General features: G+C 39.1%; 1 protein-coding gene across 1 annotated transcript in view; it reads left to right on the forward strand.

Moving 5' to 3' along the window:
- The first annotated feature begins 1,556 nt into the window (after positions 1–1,556).
- Positions 1,557–12,066, forward strand: part of Arp1 (Actin-related protein 1) — a 47,234-nt gene continuing 36,724 nt past the window's right edge. Inside the window, exons 1-3 of the mRNA XM_068392529.1 lie at positions 1,557–1,691; positions 5,739–5,803; positions 8,970–9,071. Of these exons, the coding sequence (XP_068248630.1) occupies positions 1,644–1,691; positions 5,739–5,803; positions 8,970–9,071 (215 nt within the window). The 5' untranslated portion in view covers positions 1,557–1,643. The remainder of the gene's footprint in view (positions 1,692–5,738; positions 5,804–8,969; positions 9,072–12,066) is intronic.

Raw genomic sequence — 12,066 nt, forward strand, 5'->3', positions numbered from 1 at the left:
CTCTTGTTTTTGAAGTGTTATAGTTTATATATGAAAGATTTATTTTTATGTTATTACCGTTCTTGAAGTATTTTATTTCAATTGTTCAATAATGCTCTCGTAGTTTATTTATTTTCTTTCCTCACTGGGCTATTTTTCCAGTTGGAGACCTTGCGTTTATAGTGTTTGCAACTAGGGTTGTAGCTTAGCCAGTAAAAATATCAACAATAATAATAATGTCCCGCACAACAACAACAAAAAAAATAAAAAAAATAAATTTAAAAAAAAAATAAAAAAAGAAAAAAATGCTGAGGCGCAAATCAGAATTTAGATCCTGGATAATGAACTTAACATCGCACTGAAATATAGAGATTACATAAGAAATAACAGACTTTTTCCAGCAATTGGTAAATGCAATATTCCATTTTCACAGTTCACGAATTAGATAATATCGCAATTCCAGCGCACGCAGAAGTAATTTCATACAGCGAAAATGTTATTTCCAAAATAATATGAAATATAGTTACAAAGTACTTGCCTATTTTTCTTTTATCTTATACCAACATCACTAATTATCTAGATTGGATCATCATACTCAAATGTTTTATCCGTGCTTCTATCACACACACACACACACACACACACACACACGCACGTGAAATTATATACGACCTATTTTCTTCTTTAATCTGGAATATCAAATTCATTTGATAAAGAAAAACAATCGTAGCCAGTACCTGAAAAAGACCATGTCCTCTGGATTGTTCCATTACGTACACATCATCAACTATAGAAACTAGACAATAAGAAGTAGTTTTTCTCACTAAATAAAAGAGACTTTGCTTAAACCAGTTGACATTCGATGGACGAGTGTATTTAAGACTCAGGTTAAGACCATAGCTAGAGTGTTATGGGGTCTTTTGACTGGCCAGACAGTTCTAAGTTGGATCCTTCTTTCTGGTTACGGTTCATTTTCCCCTTGCCTACATATACACTGTATAGTCTGGCATATTCTTTAAAGTCTCCTCTGTTCTCATATACCTGACAACACTGAGGTTACCAATCAATTATTCTTCTGTCAAGGGGTTAACTACTGCACTGTAATTGTTCAGTGGCTACTTCCCTCTTGGTAAGGGTAGAAGAAGCTCTTTAGCTATGGTAAGCAGCTCTTCTAGGAGAAGACCACTCCTAAATCAAACCATTGTTCTCTAGTCTTGGGTAGTGTCATAGCCTCTGTACAATGGTGTTGCACTGTCTTGGGTTAGAGTTCTCTTGCTTGAGGGTACACTCTGGCACACTGTTCTACATAGTTTCTCTTCCTCTTGTTTTGTTAAACTTTTTATAGTTTATGGTGAAAATATTTATTCTAATGTTACTGTTTGTGTTATATTCTATTTTTCCTAGTTTCCTTTCCTCACTGGGCTATTTTCCCTATTTAGGCCCCTGGGCTTATAGCCTACTGCTTCTCCAACTAGGGTTGTAGCTTAGCCTTTAATAATGATAATAAGACCATAGGTAGGGACAAAAATAGTGACGTAAATATCTCAAAGATGTGATCCCTAAACGACTGTCAGAAATTGGACCTCTGGTGGCAGCGCAGTGAAGCTTGAAAAACATCGTAAGGTAGGGCTCTCCGCCCAATTATATCGTGAAATTTGGAAAGAATGGAGCCCTATGAGGTTTTAGTGAACCAGCCTGTTGTTATTGACAACGTAAGTGTATTTATCAGTTGTGTATGTTGAATGAAGATGAAAGGATAATTATGTGGTAAAGAAACGGTTGACAGATGTGATGCAAATAAAAGGCGGTGGGCCCGGCCTGTCAAATGATCTGTTTGTATGATGAGTCATCCTGTGTATCGATGCAAGTCGTTATTTACGCCTTTTATTGTGACCCTTAGCATTTTTAATTGCAACAAGAGGCAATGTGAATTGTTTGTTTGTTCCCCTACATTCGTGATGTTGTTTCTTTCGACATATAGTTGTTTAAAATTCAGTCTTGCAATCGAGAACGAGGACCAAGGTGCATGACAGCCCACTTATTGGGCCGAATCTTACCCCAAATTTTGGACAATTATTTCATTTCCGCTTAGGCCAAAACTTTTCGACATCTTTATTTGTGATGTTTTTATTGCATTCAAGATGTTATTCTAACTGGGTTACCTTATTGTAAGAATATTGTTGAAACTGACACCAAACTTTACCACCTCTAGTTTAACTCCTTTAGGGTAGGCTAGGATGATTTTAGAATTGCATTTTCTGTAGCATTTACACTGTAGGGCAGAATATAATAAAAGATGTAAATAAGTCTGACTATTCAGTTTGTTGGTTAATTCCTGCCAAGAAAAATTATGCATGTTGCCATATTTGTTAATGGTTTGAATGCTATCTATTCACATTTTTCTTTTCACCAGTTACGGTACTTTTATGTTAGATTTAAGGAACATCAGGAATGTTTGCTGATCGGGGTTATTGATATTAGTAAAATTGCATAATTTTAGAAATAATACCACTGAATGAATTAGTGCTTTTACAGTAGGTGTTCAGAATGTTTTTTTGTAAATATATAATTAAATACGGAGCCAAATGCTATAATTATATTTTTACAATTGGTTACCATGTTTTATTAATTTCTGACCTTGAATATTGATGCAAATCATTGTTTATAAGTTTTCCACTTTTAAACTTGGGCTCCCCAAAACAAGTGATTTTCACTACTGTATTATAATGGTCAGAAATGAATAAAAAACAAAGATAACCATTTGAAAAATGTATGGTTCATGAAATTTGTGTTGATTTGTATATCACATCCTTCAAATGGTCTTTTCTACTGTGACTCGCTTCACTCGTAAATAAACATCTTGTAAGCTTGCATGAAGCTAGCAAGAGGTCAAAGATGGACTATACGTCAATAATGTGGGTAGTCATTTTTTATGATATTTCATACTTTCAGATGATCACCAATATCTGATGTAGTAATCATTGGGTTTAAAGGCTTAAAGGCCGCTCATGAATGGCAGAGGCAAGGGACAGTGACATTGCCCTATCAAGCAAGACAATGCCCTAGAGACTGACCATATTACACATAATCAGTGCCCTAGCCCCCTCTCCACCCAAGCTAGGACCAAGGGGGTCAGGCAATGGCTGCTGATAACTCGGCAGATAGACCTATAGGCTCCCCAAAACCGCCCTTCCTCAGCTCACAAGGATGGTGAGGTTGCAGCGACCAAAGGAACTAACGAGTTTGAGTGTTACTAGAACCCCAGTCTGGCAATCACCAGGCAAGGACGCTACCACCCGGCCACCACAACCACAACTAATATAATCAGGTCTCCTTTCCAAAACGTCTCCTTACCAAAACACCCAGTCAAAAGTCTCCCTAGTTAAGTTATTCAATAGAAAGCTAAACAATGATGGAAAAACATTACCTGTGTTAAACAAAATTGTAAATTTAATACCTTACACAAGCTGCATTTTTCTATTTAAAATGCAGAAATGTATTTCTTTCATCACTAGTTCCAATAGAAGTGAGAGACAGCTAGAGGCATTGCCAGTAAACTTCTTGTTTGTGATGGTAATTGACAACTGTGTACTACTGTAGTAGCTATCCAATTTTCTACTTGCTTGTGATGGTAGTGTGCAACTCTTTGCATTGGTAGTTATTCAGTTAAGTACTGTACCTGTTTGTGATGGTAGTTAGCAACCCCTGTGTATTGGTAGTTATCCAGTTAAGTACCTGTTTGTGATGGTAGTTAACAACCCCTGTGTATTGGTACTTATCCAGTTGAAGTACCTGTTTGTGATGGTAGTTAACAACCTCCATATATTGGTAGTTATCCAGTTAAGTACCTGTTTGTGATGGCAGTTAGCAACCCCTGTGTATTGGTACTTATCCAGTTAAGTACCTTTTGTGATGGTAGTTAGTTACTGTGCTGGGTGTTAGGAAGTATGTTTTGGTAAGGAGACATTGACATTTTGAATGGGGAGACGTTTAGATTGGTGTTGAGGGATGATTTAGTAAGGAGACGTTTTAACTGGATACCCTTATGTACAGTACCATGGTCTTCCACTGTCTTGGGTTAGAGTTCTCTTGCTTAATGGTACACTCAGGTACACTTTTATCTGTTTCCTTATTTTCTTTCCTCTGTGGGCTATTTTCCCTGTTGGAGCCCTTGGGCTTATAGCGTCTTGCTTTTCTAACTTGGGTTGTAGCGTAGCAAGTAACAATAATAATAATAATAATAATCCACTTGATGATGAATAATCTGAAACTGATAACGAAAAACTCCAAAAATCGTTGATTACCTTAGCCTAATCCAGTGAACCATCGTTACTTACCCTGGTTCTTGGCCATTAGCCCTGTCCAGTAGTTACTGGTAGGTGGCGACTACACCAAACTGATCGTCCTGTGATTGCGTGAAAGATTTGATGAGGTTTAGGATTGAGGTATCTGATGGCCCAAGGGAAAAGTAAGATGATACAAAATACACTTAAAAAGTACAATACTGTATGATAAAATGCTGAAATTTATGGAGAATGGAATTTTGATACATTACTTAATTACTCTAGTCTTATAAGGAAAGAGAAGAATGAATAAAGAACAGGTGTATGGGCTAATAAGTGAAGTTGGGAAGAATGAAACTAGACCATGAACGTAACAGAAGAATAGAACAATTATTCAAGATAGTAGAGTAGAAAAGGTAAGATGCTTAAGATATAAGAGGAGTGCAGTATAATGAAGACAAAAATATTTTCAGTTGAAAATAACATGAATTTGAGGATATTGGGATTTCAGAAGTACAGTACGGTATCAACATAGCAGGAGATTGATATAATGAAACATACTGGAGAGCTCCTCTGCTGTTTTCTCAACACAGTATAGCTCCTAGAGAAAAAAGCAAAACAACAGTCACCGCCACATTCGCCACAAGAGGCTTCCTTGCCTCGGCTTATGGAAAACTATCAGAGTAATTATGAAAAACATGAATTACGGGTTAATATAATCCTGTAGAACTGTAATAAAATATACACCACGCTATAGGGGTAATAATATGATAAGATTTTACACTGAAATAAGTTATAAGGTTTACTATAATTACAGCCATTACATTAATATAATTTATTTCCTTATTTCCTTTCCTCACTGGACTATTTTTTCCTATTGGAGCCCTTGGGCTTATAGTATCTTGCTTTTCCAACAAGGGTTGTAGCTTGGCTAGTAATGATAATACTAATAATATATGAAAGCTTCTCAAAAGATAAAATCCACACTTGTTCGTGTATAAATTCCTTATTTTAAACAGTAAATATTTTATTCATTTATTACAGCCTTTCTAATTGTAAAGTACCTACATTCATGACTTCAGAGCTTGGTTTATAAATACAGTAAATGCATCAAGAATAATTTTCATGAATCGGGAGTTTAATCTGAAGATACTGTATATTATTGATGAATCATGAAGAAATTAAATTGAAGCCTTTTGTAATGAAAACAGAAAAGTAACAAAGCAGGGACAATGGGTTGTATAAGTTAAAATTGATTACATTGTTACTATTGTGTGTTGATATTCGTAAGATAAGGCTTGTCTGTACATAGTAACTTAGTTATTAGAGTTCTTGTTCTTGGTCATCGCCTTTTATTCAGCAGTTAGTAAATTTGTTGGTTTTATCTCTTCAACCACTGTGCTGTGGGTGAATGAGTTTACATCTGAAGTTGTATTATATGTGCAAGTGTATAATTTACAAATTTATTCCACACAGGGCTCCGGAGTTATAAAGGCAGGATTTGCTGGTGACCAGACCCCAAAATGTCACTTCCCAAATTAGTAAGTACAATACTGTATGGTGTTAGAATATATAGTAGTTATTCTTGAGAACCCCATACCTTTAAACTAACCTCATAAACTTCAAGGTGTGTACATTGAATTGAATAGGTCTACTGTAATGTAAATATTATTACCTACAGTCCTAATACTTTTAATTGGTAATGAAGGTATTGAATGAATTCACTTAGCTAATGCCTTAATTGCCAGGTACTATTTTAAACTTCTTAGCCTTTCATTGCAAAAGAATTTTAAGTATTGAAAGTAGCCTTCATTTAGTAAGAGTTAATGATAGGCAATTTCAAATTGCAATTGATAACTGAAAATTAACATACTATGTACTGTACTCTTAAAATTAAATCAAAGTAAGTAAATTCTGAACTAATACATTAGTCATGACCATGATATATATATTTGGTCTGACTAGATTTTACGGTACTGTTTACTGAACACAATGCACATCCTGAAATCAATCCTCAAAAAGGTACTACAGTATACTGTTCATAGTTCATATATAGGTACTGCTTAGAAAAATTCAGTGATGATTTAGGAACGGAAACAGTTTGGTCCCATACTAACAAATCTTCCGTTATATATTCGGATCAACTTTCGGCGGAGCTAGAAGGTAGTCATTAGCCATCAATTGCGAGGTGGCAACCCTGCCTAACCACTTGCGCTTGAGCGGGTAGGCTGGGGGATACCCAGCAGCCTCTACATATACTCTCACAGCAGTGAGAGACGTCACTTTTTCTTTTGGATCGGTAGAGATCGGACATGTCCTCTCTCTCCCTGACTGTCCTTGGACTTTTTGATTTTACTTTCTCTTTTACACGTCTGCGTTCTACGATCACCTTCATGCGAACCTGTCCAGGTGCAAGGGTGCTGCGTGCGGTACTTTCATTCTTTGTTGGAGCCCGACCCGCACGCTCTGTGTCCTTCATGCAGAGGGCTTTGTTGTGAGCAGGGTTCGCCCTGCGCAGAGTGTAGGGAGTGGCCTACCTCCCAATGGGAGAAATTTAGTTAGCACAGGAAGAAGGCGAAGCGTGATCTTTCTCCCTCAGGGGCCAGGAAAGCACGTTCTTCTCGCACTCCCAAATCTCTTTCTAAAACTCCTTCTCACTTGCGCTCTTCCAGGGGACGATGGAGTAGGAGCGGAGACCGACTAACTCCTTGGCACCCCCTGGGGTACCGGGGGTATTGTTGCTTCCCCTAGAGGAGCAACTTCACCTCCAGCTGCCGGGGAGCCTTTCTCCTTTTCAGGCCTTTTGCCTGTATGGCTGACCTTAGGGATTTCGGGACCCCTTCGAAGGAAGAGCTGCTGCATCTTCTTCAGCGTGGTGCTAGTAAGGACCCTTTTCCTGAGCCGTCGACATCTCTCGCGCTGGAACTGTGCGAGATCCTTCTTTCGCCCTCTCCTGGCCCTTTCACACGTGGACAAGGTGATCGCTCGCTTTCGCCTCTCCAATGGCATCCTGCTGACGACGAACCCGCTCGCAATCCTGGGTCCTCATCGTCCTTTAACCCTCAACCCTCTGTTTGTCCCCACAGGAACTCGAAGGTTGCAGGTGTAGATCTTCCAAAGACCAGCGCTCATACCACCAGCAGCGCTAAAGGATGAGCATCGTTATTACCTCACCCTTCTGGACACTTCCCCGATCGCTGTTCGCGAAGATCAAATGTGATGGATCGTAGGTCATCACGATCCGAATGCTCTTCCTCTGGATAGCATTCACGCTCTAAAGCTTCGCGCTCACAATACCTAAAGTCTCAACGCTCTCCTTGGAGGCATTCCTCTTCGTGAGGAGAAGTCTCGCCATCCCGCTCTGTACAATCACGAGCATTGTTTAGACTTGGATCACGAAAACAGTGCTCGCGAGGACAATGCTCCCGTTCATGAGGGCGGCGTTCACGCTCGCAAGGGTACCGTTTACGAGGGCGGCGTTCACGCTCGTGAGGGTACCATTCACGAAGGCGGCTTTCATGCTCGCGAGGGTATCATTCACTAGAACAACATTCTTGTTCGCCAAGCCGACGCTCATGTTCATGAGATAGGCATTCTGCAAGGTAAGCAATTCGTTACGTATTGTTTTCCTATATGAACTCGGAACGTTCATACAAGATAACAAACTATTGCACCGGCTGCTATTTAGTCAGGTGTCAAAGTTTTCCCTAGACCACAGTCTTATACTGTACTAGGTAAAACTGGGTCAATGCCCATGCCAGAATTGGACTTCCACCCACCTAAGAGTGAGCCATCCAAATAAATAACGGAAGGTTTGTTAGTAGGGGATCAAATGACAAATTCGGAGATAATTTGTATTTTTTCCTGACTAATACAAGCCTGGAGTTATTTATATAAATTGTCCTGCCATCACCTGTCCCTGAGAAGTCCTGCCTGCAATCAAAAGTGACGTCTCTCACTACAGTGAGAATAGATAGAGACGGCTGGGTACCCCCCAGCCATCTCCAGCCTACCCGCTCAAGCGGATAGGCAGGGATGCCACCTCGCAATGAAAGTGTAATGGCTACCCTCCAGCTCCGCCGAAAGATAATCTGAATAAAAAACAAAGGTTTTTATTAATTAGGGAAAAATACAAATTATCTCCGAATTTGTTATATTCTGATAAATTAGAGGTAAAATACTGCTCAGGAGGAGATATTTTAAGGCAATTTATTTTAGGATTTTTCATGTGAATGATATGAAAAACACTAAAATTCATAAATACTTCAATAATTTTTTTTTAAAAGACCAAAAGCTATAGAAATAGATTGGTTGTTCTTGTTTTTCATTCATAATCATAATCACTTTAGTTGTTAAATGGAGTAATATCTTTAAATAGTTTGCTCACTCATTTTTGTCATTGATAAGGTATTATAGTTCGTCGAAAACTACAGAATTAAAGTTACCTTGAAAAACATTACTGATGCATAATTTGAAAATGATCCTTGAAATAGAATCCTGTTTTGTGTTCATGGCAAATGTTTTTGTTTCATTAATTACCTAATCTTTGGATAGTGTTGTGTCCAACCAACCCTTTTATATTAGTTTTGTAGATGGGTACATCTGTCTATTTGTAATGTTTTATTCTTAGAATATTTAAAAAGAATTACGGTACAAAGCATATCTATTTTTTTCTCATCAATTTTCATTCCTTTGCCTTCCTTACAGCATTGGCCGACCAAAACATGTGCGTGTGATGGCAGGAGCTTTAGAGGGAGATCTTTTTGTTGGTCCAAAGGCTGAGGAGCATCGTGGTCTTCTATCAATTAGGTAATGATGGTATTGCAATTTTTATATAATATATACATTGATGTAAAACTTTTTTTAGTGCAGTAGTACTGCTGTCTTTAGCACTGTTTGTTACTACATAAATGCAAACCATTGTCCTTTAATAGGATTATGATTTTAGTAAAGCTTGAATGGCCATATAAACTTTTGACGAAGGAAACAGTTTCCTGGCTGGTTGGTAGGTGGGCCTGCCCGCCACTCTCTGTGAGTGGCTGATCCTGTCATCGTTGATGAGGCAGTTTCTTTTTCTTTTTCCATGGTCTGTGGATCATAATTGACTGGGAGAAGTTAAGTCTCATGCCTAGACAAAGAATGGAGTACAGTGCCTGGGTAGGCTGATAGTCACGGCAGCAGCAAGTCTTTCAATCTGACGATCTTATTAGGGGGGCAGCGGAACTGTTTTTAATAGTTCAGTAATTTTTGACTTGTTAGGGGCAACATCTTTTGGGACATCTTTTGTCAGAGAAAGTCGTGCCTCCACCAGCAATCACTACCATAGTGCCTGAAGTGTCAATGGTCAGCAGTCGTCCATCCCCCACACCTTCAGGTTCCAGTGGAATAAGAAGTGAGGAATGATCTGACATGATGACCGAATGACAAAAATTTTACCAGGAGAGTCCTACTATAGTCCATTTCTTTTAGCGAGGCATATTTGCACCGATTTGGAACGGTGCCCTTTTAGCTCGTAAAAGTTTCCTGATCGCTGATTGGTTGGACAAGATAATTCTAACCAATCAGGGGTCAGGAAACTTTTCCGAGCTAAAAGGGCACCATTGCGAGTCGGTGCAAATCTGCCTCGCTAAAAGAAATGGACTATAGACTCCTTTTCACAGATTCCTCCAATGAGGGACTTGTTTGCCTTGGGATCATTGTCCAAAGAAGAATAGTCCTGGACAGCAATGTGTTGGAGAGAAGTGCTGCAGACTTTCCAACAGAGTTTGATAGGGCAGTTGGTTATGTTGATGAGCGATAACACTACCTGTACTGTAGTGGCCAGCAAGAAGGAACTGCTTCACAATCCCTCAGCGAGATGTCAAAGCAGGTGTACAGTTGGGTATTCTACAATGCAGTAGAATTGTCGGCGAGGTTTGTTTTAGGCAGGAAGAATGTACTAGCATACATGCTCAGTTGCCAGGGGCAGGTGGTAGCAGCTGCGTGATCCCTGCTACCTAGGATGGTAGGAAGACTTCTTACCCTTTGAGGTGTCCCATTGATAATACACTTATTTGTAACCTGGCTGAACAAGAGGCTTCAATTATTTTGCTTACAGGTCCCAGCTCTGTCGGCAGTAATGGAAGACACCCTCCAATATCCCTGGAGCAACATGGATGGATATGCATTTTCACCATTGTGCCTGATACGTCAAGTAATCAGCAGAATGTTGGCAACATCGAGTACAGAATGATCTTGTTGGCTCCCAAGGTGCCTCCGAATGGTTTCCAGACCTGTTGATGCTTTTCGAGGTACCAAGAGAACTACCTAATGGTTCAACCTACTCTCAGCCCAATCTATAGAGGTACCACAGCTTGGTAGCATCCCTGTTATTTCACAGGTGGTGACTATCCAGCATTTCCTTTGTGCAAAAGGCTTTCCATGAGGCACTTCATTGAATATGTCTGGTTATCTGTGAAGATCTTCTACAGCTGTCTACCAGGAAAGGTGGGCCATCTTTTGCAATTGATGTCATAGACAGGATACTTCTCTGGCCGTAGCATCTGTGCAATTGATAGCTAATTTCCTCTTTTGTATTTGTTGAGAGAAGCTCCTCTCGATCTCTGCCTATCACTCGGCTTTGAGGTAAGCTTTTAGGCTGAAGGTCTTAAATTTTTCTTCTTTGTTGGAATTGTCTGTGTTCGTGAAGAGTTTTGAATTGTCTTGCCTCCCCAAAGAACTCAGACCTCCAGAATGGGACGTCATGAGAGTTCTCAGCTCTTTCAAGCGGTCTCCCTACTAGCCCTTAAGGAGACCATCAGACAGGGATCTAATAAAGATTTTTTTCATGCTTGCTTTTGTATTGCCCAAGAGAGTAGGCTAACTGCATGGCTTTTCGTATCCTGGAGTTCGTTCCAAAACCCAGAACCTAGACGTTCAAGACCCCAAGTTAGAGTCCTTCTCTATCTCTTCCCTCCAAGATACGACTCGCGGTCAGGATGATATTTTTTTTCTGTTCTGTGAGGGTGCTACGGGAAGAGAACCAGCATTTCAAACCGGATCACCAGAGGCTGTTCCTCAGCACCGATATGGTGAAGGAAGGGATATCCAAGAACGCAGGTCCATTCTGGCCTCGAGACCATCAGACACATATACCCAGCTTTTAGAGATGGGCCATCTGTAAGCTCTTGAAGTCAGGGGTATCAGTTACACCCTAACCATCAGGAGGAATCTGTCTGTGTGTAAATGCTGAAGGCAGGAGGCTGGAAATGCCGGACAACTTTCATTGCCCGCTACCTTCGGGAGTACAGTATACAGTAGGGTCCCGAATTATGCGAGAATTTGGTCGATGAAAGGCCTCGTGTAATTGGAAATTCGTATATTTCGAAACACATCATGGCGGCAAACAGCAACCTACCCGTCAATTTTTTTTTCACTCCCTTTCTAGCTTTCTAGCTATATATATACTGTATATACACTGTGTGTGTATGTATGTGTGTATGTATGTATGTATATATTATATATATATAAAACATATATATATATATATATATATATATATATATATATATATATATATATATATATATATATATATACTGTAGCTTTTATCTTAACAATACTGTAAGAAATCCTTCTTATAGATTTTTTTATAAAATACTGTACAAAATTTCTTTTATGGATAAATAAAACAATAAAAAGTTGTTAAAGTCTTGATAATTTTCTATGACTGTAGTATTTACTACTGTACTATGCATAGCTTACTGTTTTCAGTATTTTCCGAATGATGTAGAATTATTTCCTATAGATACAAAAAACAAAAAAG

The sequence above is a fragment of the Palaemon carinicauda genome, chromosome 18 (genome assembly GCF_036898095.1).
Source record: "Palaemon carinicauda isolate YSFRI2023 chromosome 18, ASM3689809v2, whole genome shotgun sequence".
NCBI classification, from domain to species: Eukaryota; Metazoa; Arthropoda; class Malacostraca; order Decapoda; family Palaemonidae; genus Palaemon; species Palaemon carinicauda.